At 51.7% G+C, this 25,307-nt stretch overlaps 3 protein-coding genes across 3 annotated transcripts in view; 2 read left to right on the forward strand and 1 right to left on the reverse strand.

Moving 5' to 3' along the window:
- RPL23A (ribosomal protein L23a) overlaps positions 1-25,307 on the forward strand; it is a 130,740-nt gene that overhangs the window by 24,268 nt on the left and 81,165 nt on the right. The gene's annotated exons all lie outside the window — the stretch shown is intronic.
- On the forward strand, positions 52-5,560 carry TRAF4 (TNF receptor associated factor 4). Its single transcript, XM_049772784.1, has 7 exons — positions 52-236; positions 2,866-2,917; positions 3,414-3,518; positions 3,600-3,761; positions 3,855-4,016; positions 4,097-4,252; positions 4,433-5,560. Exons 1-7 carry the CDS (start codon positions 94-96, stop codon positions 5,063-5,065), a joined length of 1,413 nt encoding a protein of 470 aa, XP_049628741.1. The 5' UTR covers positions 52-93; the 3' UTR covers positions 5,066-5,560.
- The window catches only part of FAM222B (family with sequence similarity 222 member B), an 82,966-nt gene continuing 68,472 nt past the window's right edge, over positions 10,814-25,307 (reverse strand). The window contains exon 3 of the mRNA XM_049771733.1: positions 10,814-14,739. Within this exon, the coding sequence (XP_049627690.1) occupies positions 13,130-14,739 (1,610 nt within the window). The 3' untranslated portion in view covers positions 10,814-13,129. The remainder of the gene's footprint in view (positions 14,740-25,307) is intronic.

Consider the following 25,307-nt stretch of genomic DNA (forward strand, 5'->3'; position numbering starts at 1 on the left):
CGCCGCCGGGAGCCGGGTGCCGGGAGCGCTGCCCGCCGCGGCGCGGGCCCGTCCGTGGGTCCGCCGCGTGCCCAGCCGCGCCGCCCGCCCGCCATGCCGGGCTTCGACTACAAGTTCCTGGAGAAGCCCAAGCGGCGGCTGCTGTGCCCGCTGTGCGGGAAGCCCATGCGCGAGCCCGTGCAGGTCTCCACCTGCGGCCACCGCTTCTGCGACACCTGCCTGCAGGAGTTCCTCAGGTGCGGAGGGAGGGCGGGCGGGGGGAGGGGCCCCATCCGGGCCTTTGTCCTCGCCGCGGCCCGTGACCTCAGACCCGCTCGCCGTGACGTCACGGGCCAGTGACGTCACGCCTCGCGGCCCGCGGGCCCCGGGCCCCGCCGGTGGGAGCCGGCGGTGGGAGTCGTCCAGGGGCCCTCCCGGGGTGCCGGACGCCCGGTTGCTCCTCCTCGCCCGCGCGCTGCGGGCCCAGCTCAGCCTTGAACTTTGAGTCGCGCCGGGGACCCGAACCCGGGAACGTGGCAGGCAGGCCGGCCGAGCCTTTGTCCTCCCGCGCGCTCCCCCAGAGGGTCCTGCCCTGCCGCCCCGCCCCTTGGCGGGTCTGAACCCTGCGGGGGGCCTGGAGTCTTGTCTGGGCTCTCGGGGTCCCGAGCCCCCTCCCCGGGGGAGGCGCTTTTATCCTTCCCCACTTGGGGAGACAGGTCGGGGACCCCCTTATGCCCGGGCGTGCTGGGGTGCACGGGGAGCACCTCGGCGATCACTCCTCCCCGCAGCAGCAGCAGCAAGCGGGGGAACCCGGATAGGCCCCTTTGTTCGCCCACCCGACCCCCACCACCGTGCAGCAGCCCCGCAGCCACATATGCTCCTGCACCCCCGTTGGCGCCCCCTGCCCCGCCCCTCCTCTCCCCTGCAGACACAGCCCCATTGTCTCCTCCAGGCCCTTCCCCAGCCTCTGCCTTCCAGATGGGGCCTTGTGGGTCCCACCCCCTTTCTTCGGACCCCCCCCCCCCGACTGCCTGGGGGAAGGAGGAAGGGGCTGTCAGGCCGGACTCCCCACCTCCGTGGCCCTGCCCCTCCCCCTCCCGGAAATCCCCTCTTCCTCCTCCCCCCATCCTGCCTTCTCCCCTGGGCCCCGGGGCCTCCACTGCTCTCCACTCCACGCCACTGCACTGCTCGAGCAGTTGTTGCAAGCTGCTCCCCTCCCCCAGCGCCCGGGCTTCGTGGAAGGAGGGAGGGAGGGAGAGAGGGAGAGAGGGAGGGACAGGCCTGCTGGGGTGTCCGAAACCCTAGTGGAACCTTTGTCCTGCTTGGGCCCCAAGCTCCCCGCTACTAATCTGCCCCGAAACCTGGGGACTTTTCTCCAGTGCCACCAAGTCAGCACATTCCTGAAAGCAGCCAGGCCGCCCCCCCACACCCACACCCCACCCACCAGAGCTGTTACCGTGGTAGGTGAGGAAGGCAGGTTAGGTTGCCCTTCGGAGCCGCAGCTCTGACCCCCTCCCCCCACACACACCCGTGTATTTTTGACCTTGGCCACTGCTTGCTGGGGTAGAGCAGAGGAGGAAACCCTTTCTGGCCAGAAGCGTGACTGCAGAACCCCTTGGACAGACATGCCACCTGGCCCGGCCTCTGCCTCGTTCCAGCCTGTCCCATCACCTTGACTCACACCTTTCCGGAAACCAGGCTTGCCAGCTTTCGATCCTGTTGGGGGCGTGAGGCCAGTAGCAGGAGGCCCAACATCAGATTTCCTGGGTGCTGACAGTTTGGTCCAGACAGGGGCTTCAGAGACCTGCTAGGAGGGTGCCAGAAACTGGGAGGGGCTTGCCTGGACAGAGAGCCTTGGCCCAGCCTCTCTTGAGTGACCACACAGAACTGTTACTTACTGTCCATCTGAAGGACCCCTTCTTTTTTTCTTTCTGATTCTAAACCACACCCAGCGATGCTCAGGGTTTGCTCCTGGCTCTGCTCAGGAATTACTCCTGGTGGTGCTCAGGGGACCTTTGGGATGCCAGGGATTGAGTCTGCACTCTCTACCCTTTATACTGTCTAGAGGCCTGGGGGCCACGTTCCTTTCTGTCTGCAAATGGGGGCCCTGGGTCTGCCTAGAGGCAGGAGGCAAGAGTGTCAACGGTGCCCCTGCCTGGCAGCACCCTTTTCTCTTTGCTTAAGAGACACACCCTGGAGAGACGGGAGGATTGGGGTAAAGTGGCTCCAAACTGACCTTTGCCCTGGGTTTTTGCCTGGGCACATACACACATGGGGGTTGGGCAGTCCTGGTGCTTAATCTCAGCCTGTCCCCTAGGCTCCTTTCATCAGGTGTGTGTGTGTGTGTGTGTGTGTGTGTGTGTGTGTGTGTGTGTGTGTGTGTGTGTGTGTGTGTGTGTGTTGGGGGAGGTTTGTCCTCTCCTAGTCCAGCTGCTGCCGTGTGTGTGTGTGTGTGTGTGTGTGTGTGTGTGTGTGTGTGTGTGTGTGTGTTGGGGGAGGTTTGTCCTCTCCTAGTCCAGCTGCTGCCGTGTGTGTGTGTGTGTGTGTGTGTGTGTGTGTGTGTGTGTGTGTGTGTGTGTGTGTGTTGGGGGAGGTTTGTCCTCTCCTAGTCCAGCTGCCTTTCCAGGAGGGGAGGGTTGCCAGCTGCCACCTGTTGGCCAAATGCTGTCTGAGGCAGCTGTCGTCTTTACTTGGCCCAGAACCCTTCTCCCAGGACAAGGACGGTGGTCTTCTGGGGTCTTAGGGAAGTGGGTCTCCTCCTCTAACACCACCCCACCCCGGCCTCTGCCCTCTCAGTAAATACTGGTTGGGATTGGGTCTGGTGAGGGGGACCCGGGTTCTCCATGCTATGGAGAGGTGCCTGACCCTGTTCCCTTTGCTTCACAGTGAAGGAGTCTTCAAATGCCCCGAGGACCAACTTCCTCTGGACTATGCCAAGGTGAGGCCAATGCCAACAGAGACCCGGGTATATGCTGATGTCCTTGGTGAAGGCTGGAGCTGCCAGCAGCCAGTGGCTCAGTGCCAGTGTCAACCCAGCGCTGTGGAACCGCGCGCCCCCACAAAGGTGGCCTGTTCACTCCCATCACGCCACTTTGCAAATGAGGCCCCTGTTTGCCCTAGAGGGCAGGCACAATGCCCGGCCTGTGGGGGTGCACAGAGCTGTTCTGTGCTCTTAAGAAGTGCTCCCCTCCTCTTTGGGTCACCAGCCAGACCAGTGGCTGAGGGCCAGGTCCCCTCTTCAGGGGGAAGGAAGCAGCGGGTGTGAGGCTGCCGAGCTGGTTGGCAGCAACTCTAAAAGCCTAGAGGATCCAGGGGTCCTCCACCAAAGCTCTGCCCTTGATTTTTGGCACAGAGGAGAAAGCTGAGCCCTTGAACTTGAATCAGCCTCATGGGAGGTTGTAGACTCCAGCATTCCCCCCAATCTCTGTCCCTAGATCTACCCAGACCCAGAACTGGAAGTGCAGGTGCTGGGGCTGCCTATCCGCTGCATCCACAGTGAGGAGGGCTGCCGTTGGAGTGGGGCACTGCGGCACCTACAGGTGAGGGGCACTCATCTACTGGTGAGCTGCAGGGAACCCCTCCTCAGGCAGGCACTCATGGTGCCTTTCCTTCCTTCCCAGGGCCATCTCAATTCTTGCAGCTTCAATGTAGTCCCTTGTCCCAATCGCTGCCCGACCAAGCTGAGCCGCCGGGACCTGCCTGCACACTTGCAGCATGACTGTCCCAAGCGGCGCCTCAGGTGTGAGTTTTGTGGCTGTGACTTCAGTGGGGAGGCCTATGAGGTGAGTGGGGCCTGGTTTGGGTGCAGAGGGAGAAGGGGATCCTCTGGTAAATGAGGAGCTTCCACTCAGTCCTCTGGCCTTGTCACTGTCCAGAGCCACGAGGGCGTGTGTCCCCAGGAGAGCGTGTACTGTGAGAACAAGTGTGGCGCCCGCATGATGCGCCGGCTGCTGGCCCAGCACGCCACCGCCGAGTGCCCCAAGCGCACCCAGCCTTGCAGCTACTGCACCAAGGAGTTTGTCTTTGATACCATCCAGGTGAGGCTCCTCCGCAGCGGGATCTGTGGCAGGGGAAGCGAGGAATCAAGCCACTGACCTCTCTCCCTCTGCGGCCCTAGAGCCACCAGTACCAGTGCCCGCGGTTTCCCGTACCCTGTCCCAACCAGTGTGGCGTGGGCACTGTGGCTCGGGAAGACCTGCCGGGCCACCTGAAGGACAGCTGCAGCACTGCCCTGGTGCTGTGTCCGTTCAAAGATTCTGGCTGCAAACACAGGGTGAGGCTCCTCCTTCCTGTCCGTCTCCCTGATGACCATTTCAGTCACCTCCCAGTGTCCCCTGTTTTCCTCGTTTAGTTCTGGGCACCTGCCAGCATGCCCCCACTCCTCCCCCCTCTCCATGGCTGCCTTGGCTGATAACTTTCCTCCCTTCCCCCCGACCTGGTGCTCTGTCAATAGTGCCGGAAGCTGGCAATGGCACAGCACGTGGAGGAGAGTGTGAAGCCACATCTGGCCATGATGTGTGCCTTGGTGAGCCAGCAGCGGCAGGAGCTGCAGGAGTTGCGAAGAGAACTGGAGGAGCTGTCTGTGGGCAGCGATGGTGTGCTCATCTGGAAGATTGGCAGCTACGGACGGCGGCTCCAGGAGGCCAAGGCCAAGCCCAACCTCGAGTGCTTCAGCCCAGCCTTCTACACACACAAGTACGGCTACAAGTTGCAGGTGTCTGCGTTCCTCAATGGCAACGGCAGTGGCGAAGGCACACACCTCTCGCTCTACATCCGTGTGCTGCCAGGTGCCTTTGACAATCTGCTGGAGTGGCCCTTTGCCCGCCGTGTCACCTTCTCCCTGCTGGATCAGAGCGACCCTGGGCTGGCCAAACCACAGCATGTCACCGAGACCTTCCACCCTGATCCTAACTGGAAGAATTTCCAAAAACCAGGCAGTTGGTGGGGTTCCTTGGATGAGAGTTCCCTGGGCTTTGGTTACCCCAAGTTTATCTCCCACCAGGATATACGCAAGCGAAACTATGTGCGAGATGATGCGGTCTTCATCCGAGCCTCTGTTGAATTGCCCCGGAAAATCCTCAGCTGAACACAAGGGTTCCAGGAGAAAGGGGAGCTATGACAGTCTGGCACTGGCTGAACCAGAGAGGAGGGGGCTGGACCCCCTTGAGCACGGTGCCACCTAGGTTCTGTTACCCTGTTCTTCCCCCTTTGCCCTAGTCTTCCCTGTTACCCTCAGGTGCCTCCTATTGGTGCTTCAACCTGGTCCCTTGGGGGAGCAGGTCTTGGGATCATCAAGGGCTTGGAAACAAGTGATCCCAAGGTCTGTCTTGGGCAGGGCAGACATGCCACCTGCCTTGGTGCCCACCACACTACTGGGGACCGAGGTGTCTGCTGGTGCTATCTCCCAAGAGCCATAGGGGGTGGAGGGAGCCAGGAAAGGAAATAGGTCAAGAATCTGTTTTGAGATCTGATTCCTCTTCCTGTTTCCCCTGCTGTGCACCCCACTGGTTATTTATTTACTTAGTTCCAGGAGAGCACAGCAGGGGAGCCCCTATTTTTAATAAATCCTGAATTGTATTTATTAACTTGGCTCTAGCCTGCTCTTCTGGGTTGGTTAGAACCCAGCCCTTGAGGGTAAAGGACCAGAGACTGGCCATCGCTGTTCTCACAGCACAATCCAAACACCCTGGTTCTCTGGAGGATGACTGCAAATGCATGGGGGCTTGAAGGGGTACTCACACTCTCCTGCCTTTGACCTTGGAGGTTTGATGGGGAGATACAAGGCCTGGACCAAGACTAGTGCCTGTCAAGTTGGAGCTTTCCTACTATTTGAGGGTTTTTTTTCCCTTTCCCCACCCCCAATTTGAGGCTTTTTGTTTGGTTGGTTTGGTTGTGGGGCCACACCCATCAGCGCTTGGGTTACTTCTTGCTTTGCGCTCAGAAGTTGCTCCTGGAGGCCAGAGCTATACACAGCAGTAGGGTGTTGCCTTGCACGCAGCCAACCCGAGATGGACCTGGGTTTGATTCCCAGCATCCCATATGGTCCCCTGAGCCTGCCAGTTTTGATTTCTGAGCACAGAGCCAGGAGTAACCTGGGTGCCACCTGGTGTGGTTCAAAAAGAAAAATACAAAGAAGTTGTTCTTGGCAGGCTTGTGGAACCATATGGGATGCTGTGGATCAAACCTGGGCCCATCCAGGTCATCCGGTTGCAAGACAGACGCCCTACTGTTGTGCTAGCACCCCAACCCAGTTTTTTGTTTAAGGATTAGTAGGCTGGGGTGTTGTGGTCTGTGTTTGGCAGTGCTCAGAGGTATCAAGGTGGTATAATGAATCAAATCCGTCTCAGCTGCATGTAAGGCACTGTACCTGCAGCACCCTCTCTCCAGCCCCACATATTGTTTTGGTGCTACATCTAGTGGTGCTCAGGGATCACCTGAGTTCAGGGCTAGAGGGATCATAAAGAACAGGGGATTAAACCTATCTTGGCCAGGTACTATCAGGCTAGAGTATTTTCCTGTGACATATATGGCTAAGCAGTTTACATGCATTCTTTTTTATTTTTTAAATTTGTTTTGTTTTGTTTTTGGGCCACACCCGGCGATGCTCAGGGGTTACTCCTGGCCATCTGCTCAGAAATAGCTCCTGGCAGGCACGGGGGACCGTATGGGACACCGGGATTCGAACCAACCACCTTAGGTCCTGGGTCAGCTGCTTGCAAGGCAAATGCCATTGTGCTATCTCTCGGGCCCCAGCATTATTTCACTTATTACACCACACTTTAAAAGACCCCATATTAAGATTAGATACCATGTCCCTGCCTAAGAGCATTGGATGAATGTTTACCTGACTTTATAGGTCAACCATATCCAGGGCTAAGTTGAACCAAAGAATCTTGAGGGACCAGAGTATCTGCTCTGCAGATGAACGCCAAGTACCTGAATTTCTCATGCAAGCCTCTGGTGCCTGCATCTGCTTCTTTAAAGTGGGATGTTATTTTGAGAAGTGTTTCACACTGAGGTCCTCAGGGGTTTTCTCCAGGCTGTGTGCACTCATGATTACTCCTGTGGTTACTTGAGGGGTCACACAGGATGTTGGAGATAAACCCTGGCCAGCTCTGTGCAAGGCGAACGCCTTTACCCGCTGTACATCTCCGCAGCTACGTTTAGAGGAGAGAGTCCACTTCTAAACAAGACTGAAGCTTATTTGGAGGATGGGCCTGAGTTTTTGTTGCTGCTGAGCCATTGTTGGCTTGTGAGAACAGGCCTTGCAGTGACGGTCCTGAGTCCAGGGGCACTTTAGCCCTTAGAGCCACCTCCAAAATTCATGGGCTCTGCTAAGGGTTTTTTTTTTTTTTTTTTGGTCACACCTGACATCACTCAGGGTTACTCCTGGCTCTATATTCAGAAATTTATCCTGGCAGGCTCGGGACCATATGGAATGTTGGGATTCGAAACACTGTTCCTCTGCGTGCAAGGCAAATGCCTTACCTCCATGCTATCCCTCTAGCCCCTGCTTTAAGTTTGTTTTGGTTCTTGTTTGATGGGGACCATACCTATTTTGCATAGGAGTGACTCCTGGCTCTGAACTCAGGAATCATGCCTGGCAATACACTTAGGAATTATTCCTGGCTGGGTCCAGTGGGATCATATGGGATGCCAGGGTTGGAACCGGAGTCAGCTGCTTGCAAAGCAAACGCCTTACCTGCTGTTATCACTCTGTGCCCCCACTCCCACTTTGAATTAAGCCACCATACAAGCACCGCTCGCTCCACTGAATCTGCTGCAGTTTGTTTAGGTTTGAATCATTGAGGAAGGTGGTACCAGAGATTGAATTCAGCACTCAATACACACATAAGGCCTGAGCTTTGCCACTGGGCTACATTCCTGAGTTTTGGATCTTGGCTGTGCCATATTTTCAGGCAGTTTTACTTGACTAGGTCCCACCGTCCTTGCTAGTCAATGAGAATAATTCTGTTCAGCTTCTGGATCTGTTGTAAAGATTAATCAGCATGTAGCGTCTTATTCTGGCTTATGCTAAGAGGTGAGTATGTGTCCTAACGATTATCTACAAAGGGGAAGCTCAAGGACTCACAGGGTTCTTCCCTTCACTTTCCCACACTGGGGCTGAGGTGAAAAGAGCCTTTATCAGAAGCTGATAGGAAATCAAAGCCTGATACAGCCTGGGGCAACAGCCATCAGGCTCAGACTTCAAAAGGTCAGATTCAGATCTAGGGGGAGCTGTAGCCCTCACTGACGGCCTTGCTGCGAACGCAGACCCCCTCACTAGATAAGTCATTTTGGTAGTTGGTTTATCTGGTAATAGAAGCCACCAGAAAACCGTGTGCTCTACAGCACAGGAAACGAAGGCTTTTTCTCAAGAACATGTTTCCACGGGGAATCCCTACCTTCGTCTCGGGCTCCCTCTGCTGGGAGGACTGTGCAATGGCGGGCCAGGGATGGGGCTTTACATCACATAGATCCGAGCCTCTGGGTGGACTGAGGAATGGTGCCCTACTGTGGACCCCACAACCAGGCCTAGCCTTCATTCTATGGAAAGAAATTGTCTTGTATGCTGCACTCGGCTGTGCTCTGGGCTTATTCCTAGCTCTTGGTTCAGGGATCGCTCCGGGCAGACTCCAGACTGACCAGGGTCAGCTGCAGCAAGTGCCTTACCAGCTAGCTGTAGCCCCTGGCCCTCATCCAAGCACCTTGCAGTCAAATTTGCTCTTGGGCGCAGGGCGTGTTTTGACTTTTGGGGAGGGTTTTTTCCAGAAATATAGAGGCCACGTGAAATACCTAGCAGTAGCAGGGAGGCCACACAGTGCCAAAGATGGAACCCTGGGCCATGTAAGGCCTTGAGGAAGGCCAGGTTTGTCTTTGTGCCTGGTGGCACTCAGGGATATTCCTGGCTCTATGCTCAGAAATTAGGGACCATATGGAATGCGAAGGACTGAACCAGGGTCAGCCGCATGCAAGGCAAATGCCATAACCTGTTGTGCTATCACTGGCCCCATGCAAGGCCAGATTTTGCACTAAAATATAAACTGAACTACCAAAGAACCTACCTAAAGAATCTTTCACTGGGGCTGAAGTGATAGCACAGCAGTAGGGCACTTGCATTGCATGCAGCCGACCAGGGCGAACTTGGGTTCGATCACCAGCATCCCATATGGTTCCGGGGCCAGGAGACACCCGAGCGCCTCCAGGTGTGGCCCAAATACAAAAGAAAAAAAAACCTTCACTGTGAAGCAGACATCAAGGTCTGACTTTCCCTGTTTTCATTGCATGATATGAATAAAGTAGATGAAGGGCCAGCCTCACAGAGGGCCTGCCAGAGACGGGAGTACTTTTTTTTTTGGGGGGGGGGCACTTTTCTGGGGGTAGGGGTGTACTCTTTGGATCACACCAGAGTACTTAGGTGCTTCTTGGGAGAACCAAATGCTCTGCCAGGGGTCTACCCAAGCACCTTAAACCCTGCTCTATCTCTGTGACCCTAAAGAAATGTGTTGGGGGGGCAGCGCGGTGGCGCTAGAGGTAAGGTGTCTGCCTTGCCAGCACTAGCCTAGGACGAACCAAGGTTCGATCCCCCGCATATGATTCCCCCAAGCCAGGAGCGACTTCTGAGCGCATAGCCAGGAGTAACCCCTGAGCGTCACCAGGTGTGGCCCAAAAACCAAAAAAAGAAAAAAAAATGTGTTGGGAGTTGGTTCCATACCCAGCTGTGTCCATTTTCTCCTGGTTTTGCACTCTGGAATACTTTCTTGGCGGTACTCAGAGGACCATAAAGAATGCCAGGTTTAAAACCTGTGTCAGTTACATTAAAAGCATATACTCTGGCCCTATGGGGAGTTTTGTTTTTTGGGCCACACCCAGTGGCACTCAGTTACTTATAATTTGCACTCAGAAATTATAGCTGTCAAGCTCAGGGACAATATTAGGCCATGTGCAAGGCAAACACCTTACTCGCTGTACTATTGCTGTCACCTGGGGAGAATTTTGGGGATGGGTGGGTCACAACTGGAGGCGCTCAGCCTATTCCAGGCTCTGTGCTCAGAAATAAATCACTTCTGGCTCAGAGGATCATATGGGATGCCAGTGATCAAACCCGGTTCATCTTGGGTCAGCCACGTGCAAGGCAAACACCCTATCATTTCGATACCACTCTGGCCTGGGGAGTTGGTTTTTTTTGTTCACATCCAGCGACACTCCGGTTACTCCCAGCTCTGCGCTCGTAAATCACTCCCGTCAGGCTCGAGGTACCATATGGCATACAGGGAATTGAACCACTCTCTCTCCTGGGTCAACCAAACGCCCTACTGTTGTGCTATCCATTTTATCTTCGCTCTTGCTTGGCAATGTGGGGGTGAGGTGGAGTAAACAACATAATTCTAGACTTTTCCCTCTAAAGATTAAAATGGGTATATTCTCCAATATGCAACGAACAAGACTCAGGCCAGCCAGTTCCCATGGTACTGCCACTTGTCCGTGTATCTGCAATTCAATAGCGTTAGAAGTGGGGGAAAGAAGTTTGGTCATCTACCAATTGGCATGGCAGAGCTCCTTATTTCTCATTAGTCCTGGCCCTGCAGTGAAGACCAGCAAACCATACTTACCTAGGAAATCCTGCCAGGCCCCTAGAAGTCCTGTTGACTTTTTCCTCCCATCAGGCACGACACCTGCCTAGAGTTGAGGTTGGCAGGCGTCACAGGGCACACACAATACCTTTCAGGGGGCCTCAGTTAAAAGAAACAACTTCCCTTCCAGTAAAGTCAGAAACCATTATGAAAAGTTCCTCAAATATTCACAGCATTAAACGAATAGGACAAGATCCAAGTGTTTTTTTCTTTTTTACTGATTTATAATAATCTTAAAAACCCCATCACACCCATAAACCACCACAGGTGAGAAGGTGAGGGAGATGGAGAATGAATGCTACAGTATGTGGACAGCAGGGGATCCGGTGTTCCCTAGGGACATGTGGGATGGAGGTGGGGAGTGTGGACAGGAGGCCCTGGCTTGGACCCTTATTGCTGGTTAGGGGTTGGCTGGCAGAGGAGAGGGGCTTTGGGTATACTAGGAAACACCTCACACCAATGGTGAGGAAATTGGGGGGGGGGGGGAGATAGGGCGGGTGTCACAGTACATTTTCCATGCAGACTAGGGGTGGGAGTAAGAGCTTCAGAGACTTGCACCCCTACACAGGAAGAGACAGGTTTGAGGTTGTTTGATTTGAAGCCCCAAGATGGTGCCTGTTCCAATTTTTCTAATGTGGTAGCTCACCTCTTGGGGAGAGGCATTGGAAAAAAAAATTCCGCAAGAATATCTGGCTAGGAGTTCAAGCAAGAAAAAAGGGCAGATAGTGGGTGCTCTGCAAATTTAACTCAAGACAAGCAAGAGGTGGCAGGGGCCCCCGAGGTGGGAGGGCGGCCAGCACCAAGGTGCAGGGAGCAAGCTGAGCACCGGAAGCTGCAGGTGCCCCTGGGCTCCAGGGCAGGGAGGTACCAGTGTTCAGACAGCAGGAAAACTACTGGCAACAATAAATTAGGACTGCATGTTGCTATCATTTGGCATAACACAATCAGGCATTTTTTTCTTTCCTCTTTTTAAATATAAGGCAACTTGCCAACACATAATATAAAAACTGGTCTTCAGTCACATCGCTTCAGATCACTAGAGAATTTCTGGCTAAAGAACAGTGGATAACATAGTAAACAAAACGCAAAAGTTTAAATAAGAACATCAGCTCACATTCTCCAGAGACAAGAGGAAGGGTAGGGCATATTTGGTTGTTTGGTTTTTTGTTTGTTTGTTTGTTTTAAGCCCAATTATGCATCTTAAACAGAAGATGAGAGTTAAAGAATCACAACCAAACAATACCTAAGTTTAAGATTACAGCAAAGTTTTCCATTTCTAGCCAAGGAACCATCACTAGGGCAGAAGCCACATGGAGTGTGGACCAATGGGCAGGGGCAGGAGGGGCTGTTTCCACAGCAGGCCCATCCCCAGCGCTAAGAATCATGCCCACTGGGTCAAGGAAGAATTTAAGAGCTTAAGGCTTTGTGTTTCCCCACCCCCCCTCCTATCTTTCTTCATTAAAACTGGGGGGGAGGCTGTGAAAGGAGGTGTCTAGCGGGTCAATGTACCTGTGGGGCCACTCACGCACAATGCTACTCAACTCACACTACATTCGTACAGAAACATGACATCAAAAACTTACAGTGTAGAGCAATATTCCTAGCCAGTGTAGAGAACCGAATGCATTTCAACTTTTTTTTTTGGTGTTTAAACTCCAAACTCCAATGTGATCATCCCTTACCTACCAATTCCTCAAGTAACATCTTTTTTCTTATTTTATTTCATTTTTGTTCTTTTTCTTTTTGTTTTTTTCTTTTTGAGGTGGGTGGGGGGATGAGAGCAACAGGTGAGTTAGGAAAGAGGCAACGGTGAGAAAGGGATTCTGGGCCTATTACACGGACACTGCATTTCTTTAGAGAAGAAAAAGGGATTCAGGAACCAAGATGCCAATACAAAGACAAACTCTTCTCCCCAGGTCTCAAGGCTATGTCAGGTGCCTGCAGGGTGCCCTTGAGTTCAGTATATGGCAAGGACAAGTGCAGTGGCTCTGGGATCCACAGAGATGTAAAGGAACCTTGAGGACAGAGAGATGCAGAAATGCGAACTGGGTCAGTTTTGATTTGAGGTCTTTGGGAAAATAAGGAATTCTCTTCCAGAGCACTTGGGAAGTCTGGCTTTTTAGTTCCAAAGAGAAAGAGGCAGGCCTAATTTAGGGGGTTGGAGTCTAGCACTCCCTCACTGAGGGTTTCCCAGGGAAGGAGACAGAGGTCCTGGGAAATAAAGGAGGTGGTGGCGGGGCTGACAGAGAAGCAGGCAGCAGAGAGGTGAGTGAGCCTGGGGTTGGGGTCAGACCCTAACATAAACCCAAAGCTACAGGGGTGGTGGGGGGAGGGTGAGAGCACAGAGGGTCCCCCTCTGACCTCAAGCAGATCCCACCAAATTCCCTTTCTTAGACATCTAAGCATGATCACATTGGAGCAATGAAACTTTCAAACTACCCAATTACTCAAAAGTGGACTAAATCTAGAGGGGTGATGTGTGATGTGTGGCTCATAGAGGGCGGCACCTGGGCTCCCTATCTGTACCCAGGATGCTGAATATGAAGACTCCGACTATCTGTGGGATCAGGGGCTCGGCTGCCAGGGGCTCGGTGGGCCTTGCTCAGCATGGCCAGGCTCTGTTCTCGAAAGCAGGCCTGCTGAAAATCCCCACTTAGGTAATCCACTGTTGGCATCAAGCTGTTCTGGCTCGCCACTGGACCGCCCCCGGTCCCTGCAGCTCGGTAATGGGCCCCAGCAGCTGCCGCACAGTCGAGGGGTGCACCCGTGGGCTGCCCACCATGGAATGGCATAGCGAGGTCCTGAGACCCCGAGCTGTCGCTATTGGGAGTGGGCAGAATGTTGTTCCACAGGGGTTGGAAGTAGTGGCCATTGGGGTAGGCCAGTGGGGCTGCCAGGCCGTTGACTGGTGGGGATGGGGTTGGTTTCTCCACAGTTGGCTTCAGATGGAAGGACTGTGCCAGGCAGAGCTCCTGCGGGTAGGCAGGGGCCTTGCCCACAAAGCCGGACCCTGCCAACTCGCGTCCTGCCGCATGCTTGCCTGTCAAGCCGGGGACCGGTGTCCCACCAGCCTCACTGCACATCTGTTGCAAGTGGGCCAGCTGGTGCTGGTTCCAGGCAACTGGCTTGAGGTCGCTAGGGTAGCCAGTGGGGGCGCGAGAGATGCCAGTGGGCAGGTTGACAGGGCCTGTGGCCGGCAAAGCGGCCGTGGCCGCCTGGGTGTGCTCCATGGGATTGACCACACAAGAAGGCATTGGTGTGGGGACGCTGTGGGTCGACACCCGCGTGCTTGCATTGATGAGCAGACTGCGACTAATGGGGCTGGGGTTGGCGATCTGGCCCTCGCACACTGAGGTAGTGCTGATGCCTGCCCTCGTCTGGCAAAACTGGTTGATCTGGTGCACGATGCTGCTCAGGTCCGGGGGCTGGCTGTGCTGCAGGGTGGCCGCCATGGAAAGGGGAATAGTTGAGGTAGACACGGTCACATTCGGGGGGGCATCTGAGTCTGGCATCTTCCGACCTCCGTGCAACAAGGGGTTGGGGGGGTGCTGGAGAGCCTGGTGAGACAGGGCCTGCGGGTGGACCAGGCCCTGGCTGGGGGCCATCGGCTGAGGGTGGCCCAGGCCCTGAGGCTGCTGGAGGCTCTGAGGGTGGGCCAGGGCCTGGGGCGGCGGGATACCCTGAGGGTGCTGCAGCGTCTGGGGAGGGGCATGGGCCAGGGTCTGTGCGTGCTGCAGGGCCTGCTGGCGGGCCAGAGCCTGGGCCTGGGGGTGGGCTAAAGTGCTGGGTGCCACAGTAGCATAGGGGGCCACTGGGGGGTTCATGATGGCCTCAGGGAGCAACCGAGCTCGGGTGCCGTCAAAGTCCTTGAGTATGCTTTTGGCTGGCACTTTGACAATGGCAAGCAGGCCTGCCTTGGCGGCAGCCTGGGCCGGATAGGGACTGTAGCGCTGGGCTGATGTGTCGAGGCCGTTCACAGTACGACGAACGTGTTTCCGCTGGGGAACCTTCACACTGTTGGGGAAGATTTTTATAGTCAGTGGGTTGTTTGCGACCTTCTTAGCATACGCGTCCAATTCGGCTGGGGTAGGATAGTGAGCAGTTCTCATTTTCTGTGTAGTGTCCCCTAGAGAGAGAGAAGGGGAAGGAGAGCAAAGAAGGAGAGGGGGCGCATCAGTGCCAAGCCAACCAGCCTTCCTAGAGTCCTCTTCTGAGGAGCCTGCGTAGGGGGAGCAGGGAGAGCTAAGGTGCCAATCCTGTCTTTGCTTGACCCAGCCTCAGACATCATGGAACAAGCGCTGCAATATTGAGCTTTGTCCTGGGCTGGGCTTGTGTGAGGAGCAGACTCCCGGCCACTGCTTCAGGAAAAATCTGACCCACGGGGCCGGGTGGTGGCGCAAGAGGTAAGGTGCCTGCCTTGCCTGCACTAGCCTTGGACGGACCGCGGTTCGATCCCCCGGTGTCCCATATGGTCCCCCAAGCCGGGAGCGACTTCTGAGCACATAGCCAGGAGTAACCCCTGAGCATCACCGGGTGTGGCCCAAAAACCAAAAAAAAAAAAAAAAAAAAAAAAAAAGGTCTGACCCAGACTATATGACAAACAAGGTCACTAAAGATCAGAACAGCAGAGAAACTTTCCAAGTCCTCAATGGTGGATGGTGGAATGTGACAAGATGGCCAGTTTCCACAGAGATAATCAAGAATTCTTACCACCCTCCTAAGTTCCTGCCAGCCAGTGCTAGGGACAGGAGAGGGAGTGATACAGTGATAAGGGCTCAGGAGGGAAATAGGCAGAGGGAGATTAGAAAGAGAAAGGCCCCAGAAAAAAAAGGCAATTCAGGGCAGGAACCCACGATACCCAGGATATCCTCTCACACATCCTGCCCTCTCTGTCTCTCTCACCACCTTGTAAACCAGGGGTCTCAAACTCATGGCCCACGGGCCGTTTGCAGCCCTCCGTACAACATTTTGTGGCCCTGCCCTAAATAAAGGAATCTTTTTATGTTTTATTTTGTTTTAGTTGTTTGGGTCACACCCCCCAATGTTCAAGGCTTACTACTGACTTTGCACTCAAGGATCACCCCGACTTTGCCTCCTGCGGCCCCCAGGTAAATTGAGTTTGAGACCCCTGCTAAACCCAATGCACAATGCTTACTCAGACCTTAAATTAAGACTGGGAGCTGAACAGTACAGTGGAGAGGGGAGGCATCTGCCATGTATGTGGACAAGTTTGGGTTTGATCCCTGGCATCCCTGAGCCCGCTGGGAGTGGCTCTGAGTGCAGATCAAGTGTAACTCCTGAACACAGTGAGTTTACCCAAACAACCCTCTCTTCCCAAAAAGGGAGGGAGAAGGGGAGAGAGGAGAGAAAGAGGGAGAGAGAGAGGGAGAGAGAGGAGAGAGAGGGAGAGGGCGGGAGGGAGAGAGGGAGAGAGAGGGAGGGAGGGAGAGGGAGGGAGGGGTAGGGAAGGAGGGAGAGGGAGAGGGGAGAGAGAGAAAGAGAGAAGGGGGAAGACAGAACAAACAGCAGATAGCATGCTTGCCTTGGTTGATATGGGTTCAATCCCCCGCAACCTATATTGTCTTCCAAACCCACCAGGAGTGATCCCTGGCCGCAAAACTCAAAATAACTAAAAAGAGAAGGCTTTTCCGGGCTGGAGAGATAGCATGGAGGTAGGGTGTTTGCCTTGCATCCAGAAGGATGGTGGTTCGAATTCTGGCATCCCATATGGTTCCCTGAGCCTGCCAGGAGCGATTTCTGAGCGAAGAGCCAGGAGTAACCCCTGAGTGCTGCCAGGTGTGACCCCCCCCAAAAAAAAAAAAAAAAAAAAAAAAAGAGAAGGCTTTTCAAGCTTTCCAATATGGATGCTCCATGCCTCAGCTTTCCTTACTCTTCCCTTCCTCTAAGTCCTCTGCTTTCAACCCAGCCTGCCTGTCGCAGAGGAGAACCTGAGCATGCAAACAAGGTTTTAAGCAAAGGGTGCTCTGTGGCTACTCAGTCCTTTCCCTGAGGCACTATGCAAAGTGGAGGTATATCTGCAGGGACCAGTGGCATTTGCTCTCTTGCCAGGGCAGCTGGAGCACCATGCCTACTGGGTGGGCAGCCTGCTGTGGAGCACAGGATGCTTCTTTCTCAGGAGCAAGAACTAAGCTGCCAATAGCCCTCCTTGTCTTGATCTCACAAGTTCGCTTCTGTGTATAGCTTACTCTGTGCTGGCTGTGTAGAGATCAGAAGTCTTTCTTCATTTCCTGGGGGTGGTGGGTTGGGGGTGGTGGTGGTGACAATAATGACAAGGCTGTAGCAAGGGAACTGAGAAGAAAGGACTCAGAGAATCTTTAAGTCATGAGAACCAAAAATAGTCTGTATTTGGCCCCTGTCGTTGTCAACTTTCCAAAATGAAAGAGGGAAAAAACCCTGTCTTCCTTTGGGGACTGCGGAAATGCTCACTCCAAGTGCCTCATTAATGTTAACGTCTCTTTGTTCCCATCTCCAGTTGCTTCCCAAAGGGGGGCTGCAGCAGCGGATGTCAGGCTTCCAGTCAGAGGGAAACGTTCCAAGAACAAGAGCTCTCTAAGGGTGCTGGGCTCCCTCCAGGGGTCTCTGCACTACTCTGCTTTCCTTTCTGAGGGAAAATAGCCCCTGGATGGACAAAGGAGGTGTTGAATAAAGGACTGCTGCATGAGCAAGTCCAAGGCAGGGACTTCAGGCAGGGACAGGGGCTTGGCTGGGAGCCTAGGCACAGCTCACTAACACCCTCCTTTCTCCGCCCCCTTGCAGAGAAGGCAGTCAGGAAAGTCCAAGAACTAATATGACAGCGCCAGGCTTGTGGTATCAGTAGAAAGGGGACCCCGTTCTAAGCAAACTTAACTGGCGTCACCTTAATAGAATGGGGCCAGTGTATGCTGGGAGGAAGGGCATGATGGCCCTGTTTGGGCACACTGCTGGCTAGCTGGCAGGAAGTGCTGGAAACTGCTGTTTTCAGAAGCAGAAAAAGAAAGCTCGAATCCAAGAGGGGCAGAGAGATTCACCTCCAAATGCATCAAGGCAGAACTTAGTGAAAAAAGGCACAGCAAGGAAAAGGTTTGCACTTTCAAATACTGGCTCAATGCTGAGAACAGAGCAAGTAAGCCAACACATTTTATGAGCTGGTGATATTTACTGAGTAAAGAACAGATGCATCCATGTGTGAGGTCCTTCGTTTGATCCCCTGCTACTGTAAAAAGGAAAAAAACCCAAGTGTTTCATTGATAAAGTGTTTTGTAAGATGGCTAATGAAGAGAAGACCTTGGAAAAGTGAGTGATATGTGAGGGCAAGAGAGAAGGGAGAGGCCCTCAGGAGCTACTGACACTCCATAGCTCCAGGCTTCAAAAAGAGTGAGTGAGTGAGTGAGTGAGTGAGTGAGTGAGTGAGTGAGTGAGTGAGTGAGTGAGTGAGTGAGTGAGTTAGTTTTGAGTTTTAAGAACTTCCTACAACAAAATCTAGAATCACTGGTATAAGAAACCAGAATTCCACGACAGCTGCCCGGTCAGTCATTCTGAAGTCTGCCACCTCCCCGACAAAATCTCTGTGTCTCAGTGCTGGGAATCCAAAGCTGCTGGGTTTTAGTTCAGATAGGAAGTCGAGATCTGACCCTGGACATCTCTCCATACTGGCATATTTCCTTTTTGAAGGCTATGGAAGAATGAATGGCACAGTGGCTTTTTTTTTTTTTTTTCTTTTTGGGCCACACACGGTGACGCTCAGGGGTTACTCCTGGCTATGCACTCAGAAGTCGCTCCTGGCTTGAGGGACCATATGGGACGCTGGGGGATCGAACCGCAGTCCGTCCTAGGCTAGCGCAGGCACCTTACCTCTAGCACCACCGCCCGGCCCCCACAGTGGCTTTTTTGTTGTTGTTTGCTTTTTTTGGGCCACACTCCGTGACGCTCAGGGGTTATGCCTGACTATACGCTCAGAAATCGCTCCTGGCTTGGGGGACCATATGGGATGCCAAGAGATCGAACCGTGGTCCGTCCTAGGTTAGCGCATACAAGGCAAAGGCCGTACCGCTTGTGCCTCCGCTCTGACCCCCACAGTGGCTTGTTGACTAACAAGAGTTCCTTTGTTCCAAGTAATTTCCAGCATCAGGTGGATTTTTACTAGCAGAGACAAAGAGCCTGGACTCTTCAAGAGTATAGAAGGGGGGGCCGGAGAGATAGCATGGAGGTAAGGTGTTTGCCTTTCATGCAGGAGGTCATCAGTTCGAATCCCGGCGTCCCATATGGTCCCCCGTGCCTGCCAGGAGCAATTTCTGAGTGTGAAGCCAGGAATAACCCCTGAGCACTGCCGGGTGTGACCCAAAAACCACAAAAAAAAAAAAAAAAAAAGAGTATAGAAGGGGCCATTCACATGGATAAATTCTCTTGTTCTCTCTCCACAGCAGTGATCAAGGGGCCAATTAAAGAATTCAATCAGAGTGGGTCCTTCTCTTTGTTTTTGGTTTTTTGGACCATTCCAGGGAAGGAGTTGCTTCTGGGGCTCCTACAAGCAAAGTATGTGCTCCAGCACTTTGAGCTATTTCCCCAGCCCTGGCGTTATTATTTATTGATTGATTTTTTAAGCCACATTCATTGGTGATCAGGATCAACTCCTGGCTTTGTGCTCAGGAAACAAACTAGGGCTGGTTGAGCAAGGCAAGTTCCCTACTGCTGTATTCTATCTCCAGACATTATTTTATGTTAAATATCCCTGTCCCACTTCCCTATTATCTTTGTCCTTGCTGGAGAGGACATATTTGATTGGGGGGGTGCCACACCAAGTGACGCTCAGGGGTTTATTCCAGGCTATTTGCTCAGAAATCACTCCTTGCTTGGAGGACCATATGGACACCAGGGGATTGAACCACGGTCTGTCCTAGGTTAGTGTGTGCAAGGCAAAAGCCCTACCGCTTGCACCACCGCTCCAGCCCCAATTTTTATTTTGGGGGTCACACTTATGCCGGAACTTACTCTTTTCTTTTTTTTTTGGGTCACACCCGGCTATGCTCAGGGGTTATTCCTGGCTCTATGCTCAGAAATCACCCCTGGCAGGCTCGGGGGACCATATGGGATGCCGGGATTTGAACCAGCGACCTTACACATGTAAGGCAAACGCCTTACCGCTGTGCTATCTCTCCGGCCCCCGGAACTTACTCTTGGCTCTGCACCCAGGGTCATTCCTGGTTCAGTGGAGCATTTGGGAAATTGGGGTCAACTATATACAAGGCATATGCCTTACCCTCTGTATTATTTCTCTGGTTTCAGGGGCAATACATTTATTTATTTTTGGTTTTTGGGCACACCCATTGATACTCAGGGGTTACTTCTGGCTCAGCACTGAGAAATTACTCCTGGCAAGGCTTGGGGACCCTCTGGGATGTGTCAGATTGACCTCAGGTTGGCCATGTGCAAGACAAAATCTGTAGTTGATGTACTATTTCTCTGGCCCCAAGGAGTTACATTTTACTGTAGCTCCCATTTTAGTTGAGAAGCACTGGCCTAACTGCCTGATGGATGAGACTTGCAGTCTTATCTCACAGAATTATGAAGATCAAGAGGTCTCCTAAGTAGAGAAATGTTCTGTCAACAGGAAGCACGTCAGTTGCTAGTTACTGTTCAAAGATAATGGGTTTGGCAGAGTCTGCCAAGGTAGGGCACAAAGCTAGTTTATTTATGTATTTATTCAGGATTTACTTTGGGCCATACCTGGCGGTGCTTAGGACTGACTTCTGGTTCTGCTAGATATCACTCCTGGAAAGCTCAGGAACCATATGGGATGTTGGAGACAGCCCAAGTTGACTGTGTACGAGGCAACACTCTACCCACTGTACTGTCATTCTGACCTCCACACAAGGATAGTTTAGCAGGAATTCCCAACTAAGGCCCCTCTATGTTTAAGTCAGTTAAATGTAGAATTGTCTATTCCAGGAACAGGTAGAAGAAATGGCCAGAATCTGAACTTTTCTGTCCCTATTTATGCTTCTATTTTGAAAAGGGATATGGGCCAACAGTAGAGAACTTGCCCTGTACATGAGAGGTTCTGCGTTAGATCCTTCAGCACCCACCTCTCAAAAAAGCCAAAGACAGGTGGGTGCAATACACAGTAGAACTTCTATTTACATGTGAAAAGAAACAGTGGTTGTGCTTGAAACACAGGATCTGATATCTGACCCCAATTTGAATTCTAGCCCAGTCACTAAACAGTAATGTAAGCGTTACCATTGGTTTTCGTTTTTGGGCCACACCTGTTACAACAATAATACCTCTCTGGGCTTTTCTTGTTTGTTGGTTATAACATTGGAGTCAAACCCACCCAGTACTACTTAGGAGCTGTTCTGGGCTCTGTGTTAAGGGCTTGGAGGACTATATTCAGTGCTAGTATCAAACCCATGTCTACTACATACATTTCTTTTGGTTTTGGTTTTTGGGTCACTCCTGACAGGCTTGGGGGACCATATGGTAATGCTGGGATTCAAAACACTGTCCGTCCTGACAGTCTCTTTCTTTGAAAAATGCAAAGTCTAGGGACCGGAGCAGTGGAGCATTGGTAGGGTGCTTGCCTTGCATGTGGCTGACCTAGGATGGACTGTGGTTTGATCCCCCAGTGTCCCATATGGTCCCTCAAGCCAGGAGAATTTCTGAGCACACAGCCAGGAGTAACCCTTGAGAGTCACCGGGTGTGGCCCAAAAACCAAAAAAGAAAAAAGAAAAAAAGGAAAATGCAAAGTCTCCCATAGGGATTTGAAAAGATAGCTTAAAGGACTAGAACTGAGCTTTATATAAGTAGGAATCCCAGATTTGATTCCAAACACAGCCAGGAGTCAATGGCCCCCAGTACTGACGGGTGAGCCCCTAGCAAAAAAAAAAAAACAGACAAACAAACAAATAAAATAACCACCAAAAAGGCTCCCTTGTGTAATTACTAAAGAATTAGTCAATGAAGGGGCTGGAGATAGCATGGAGGTAGGGTGTTTGCCTTGCATCAGAAGGAAGGTGGTTCGAATCCCGGCATCCCATATGGTCCCCCGAGAGCCTGCCAGAAGCAATTTCTGAGTGTAGAGCCAGGAGTAACCCCTGAGCGCTGCTGGGTGTGACCCAAAAAACAAACAAACAAAAAAAATTAATAAAAATGAAAGCTGGGGTTAAAGTATAATGGGCAAGGCATTTGCCTTACATGTGGATGATCTGGGTTTTATCTTCAGTACCATCCACATATGACTATCTATGTTGTCCAGCAATGATCCTTTAGCACAGAGCCAGGAGTAAGCACTGTGAAGGATGAGAAAGGAGAAAGAGAAAGGAGGAAGGAGAGAGAAGGAAGGGAGGAGGAAGAAGAGAAGGAGAAAAGGAGGAAGAAGGGAAGAGCTTTCAAAAATATCAGCAAATTTCTGATAATTTTATGAATTTATCTACTTAATAGGCCAATTTACCATTTTTAGGTCTTTCCACAAGGGGGCAGATAAAGTCTGCAAAGAAGAAAAAAAAAAAAAAAGCCAATTGACACTTCTAAATCTTCAGACTACCATACAAAAGTCAAAATTAAAATTGGTTTAATGACTGATGACTTTGGTTATTTCAATCCTTCACTTAGAAATATTTACTAAGCGGGGCCGGGCGGTGGCGCTAAAGGTAAGGTGCCTGCCTTGCCTGCGCTAACCTTGGACGGACCGCGGTTCCATCCCCCGGTGTCCCATATGGTCCCCCAAGCCAGGAGCAACTTCTGAGCACATAGCCAGGAGTAACCCCTGAGCGTTACTGGGTGTGGCCCAAAAACCAAAAAAAAAAAAAGAAATATTTACTAAGCATTACTGTTTACCCAGATGTAGAGAACTAGTCAGAATGCAGTTAGTAGATAGTGAGCAGCAATGAAGACATAAAATTTCTTTGCAAATTGTTTTTGTTTATGGTTTTGGTTTTTGGGCCACACCCAGCGGTGCTCAGGGGTGACTCCTGGCTGTCTGCTCAGAAATAGCTCCTGGCAGGCACCGGGGACCATATGGGACACCGGGATTCGAACCAACCACCTTTGGTCCTGGATCAGCTGCTTGCAAGGCAAACGCCATTGTGCTATCTCTCCGGGCCCTCATTGCAAAATTATTATTATTATTATTATTATTATTATTTGGTTTTTGGGCCACACCTGGCGGTGCTCAGGGGTGACTCCTGGCTGTCTGCTCAGAAATAGCTCCTGGCAGGCACGGGGGACCATATGGGACACCGGAATTCGAACCAACCACCTTAGGTCAAGGATCGGCTGCTTGCAAGGCAAACACCACTGTGTTATCTCTCCGGGCCCTCATTGCAAAATTATTTTTTTTTTTTTTTTTTTTGGTTTTTGGGCCACACCCCGGTAACGCTCAGGGGTTACTCCTGGCTATGTGCTCAGAAGTTGCTCCTGGCTTGGGGGACCATATGGGACACCGGGGGATCGAACCGCGGTCCGTCCAAGGCAGCGCTGGCAAGGCAGGCACCTTACCTTTAGCGCCACCGCCCGGCCCCTCATTGCAAAATTATTAAGGAGAAAGTCTAGAAAGGAGGATGGGAGAACAGCGCTTGCACATTTCTTTTTTTTTTTTTTTTTGGTTTTGGTTTTGGTTTTTGGGTCATAATTGGCAGCACTAAGGGGTTATTCCTGACTCTATGCTCAGAAATCACTCCTGGCAAGCTCAGGGGACCATATGGGATGCCAGGATTCGAACCACTGTCCTTCTGCATGCAAGGAAAATGCCCTACCTCCATGCTATCTCTCTGGCCCAGAGCTTGCACATTTCATCATGCAGCTCTATAAAGAAAATGAAGGAAGGAAGGAAGGTATCTTATTGTTCTACAAGTTTCATTGGTCAAATTCCAGAAATAGCTGGGCTCTGACCCCTATTCTCTCTCAAAGTCAAGAGGCTGGACTTGGAGAATCAAGCAATAGTACAGTGGGGGTAGAGTGCTTGACTTGTATATGGCTGAACCAAATTCAATTACTGGCGCCCTATATGGTCTCCTGAACTTGTCAGGAGTGATTCCTAAGCACAGAGACAGAAGTAAGTCACAAGCAATTCTGGGTGTGTGTCCCCACAAAAAAAAAAAAAAAAAAAATTTAAAAAGCTAGACTCTAACTTTTTTGGTTTTTGTTTTATTTGGTTTTGGTTTGGTTTTTGGGCCACATCTGGTGATGCTCAGGGGTTACTCCTGGCTATGCACTTAGAAATCGCTCCTAGCTTGGGGGACCATACGGGACTCCAGGGGATCAAACTACGGTTCATCCTAGGTCAGCCACATGCAAGGCAAACATTGTGCCACCGAATCAGCCCCTACACTCTAACTTCTGAAGATGGTGCGTTGAAAGGGGTTGAGGCCAGAGAGCAGGGAACAGCAAACTACTGCCTGCAGGACAAATCCCAGCTGCTGGTTTAGTGAAATTTTTTACTACAGCACATTTATACCACTTGTTTACATGTTCCTGCCTTTGCCCTAAAATAGCAGAGTGGATAGATGTAATGGAGACCCTTAGATAAGGACAACAAAAATACTTGTTATGTGGCCAACTCTATCACAAAAGATTCAGGGAAGGTGCTGAAGTGCCTTTTCTATGAAAGGGTAAGTCTAGCTGCTTCATTGATTTCTCTTTTTGTCCTGAAAGAAAGGTCTGTCTATTCCAAACATAGAGCTATTTTTTTTTTTGAGCTATTTTTATACTTGTCCACTGTAAAGAGCCAGGAATGGATTATTTCCTTTTTATTTTTTGGCTGGAATCTCTCCTTTGTACATCATGTCGTACAGGAATGTGGTCAAAATCTGAGAAAATATGAAGCCTAAAGTCCCAAATCTAGCCAGATTCCAGGCATTTAATATAATTACTATATATTATATGTACTTATATATACTCATACTCAATATTGTGGGAAACACATTAATAGCAATATGTTGGAAGAGACTGAGAAAACCCAGTGGTGCTCAGAGCGTATGTCTGGCTTGGGGATCATACCTGGTAGGCTTGGGGTGGTAATATGTGGTGCTGGGGACCAAACCAAGGTCAGCTGTGTACAAGGCAAGCACCCTATCCACTGCAGTATCACTCCAGCCCTTTTGTCCCTTTTGGAGGTGAAAGTTGTATTTGCTTAATATTAACTGAGGTGACCACCAGCTCTGAAAACAGACAGCAAAGCCAAAGGCAGCTGTCTGTATGTATGGCAGAGAGGGTTCAAAACACAGAACAATCCTAACAGAAGCCGTTTGTTGGCTGAATTGAAGTTTACTTTCTGCAACAGGCTGAGTGAGTAGGAAGAGGGGTCACAAACACCTTTCTAGAAATTATAGTACACACACACCCTGTCAAGTTCCTTAGAGCTGTTGGTACTCAACAGAGAGCTCCCAGCAACAATGAAAATGACACCTCAGGTAATGTGAAGGGGCTAGTTCTGATCAGACAAATGTCGGGGGAGCAATAGTCCAGTGGATAGGGTGCACTTGATCACTGGCATTCCATATGGTCCCCTGAGCACTACCAGAGGTAATTCCTGAGTGCAGGGCCAGGAATACCCCTGAACACCACCAAGAGTGACCCAAGAACTAAAACAAAGAAACTAAGTGTCTCACACTGCTTTTAGATTCTGTAGCTGCTTTCTTGCTATCTATGGTCTCTGTTCAAGAATAACTTGGGGGAGGAGTTCCAAAGATCAGTCAATG

The sequence above is a fragment of the Suncus etruscus genome, chromosome 1 (assembly GCF_024139225.1).
Source record: "Suncus etruscus isolate mSunEtr1 chromosome 1, mSunEtr1.pri.cur, whole genome shotgun sequence".
NCBI classification, from domain to species: domain Eukaryota; kingdom Metazoa; phylum Chordata; class Mammalia; order Eulipotyphla; family Soricidae; genus Suncus; species Suncus etruscus.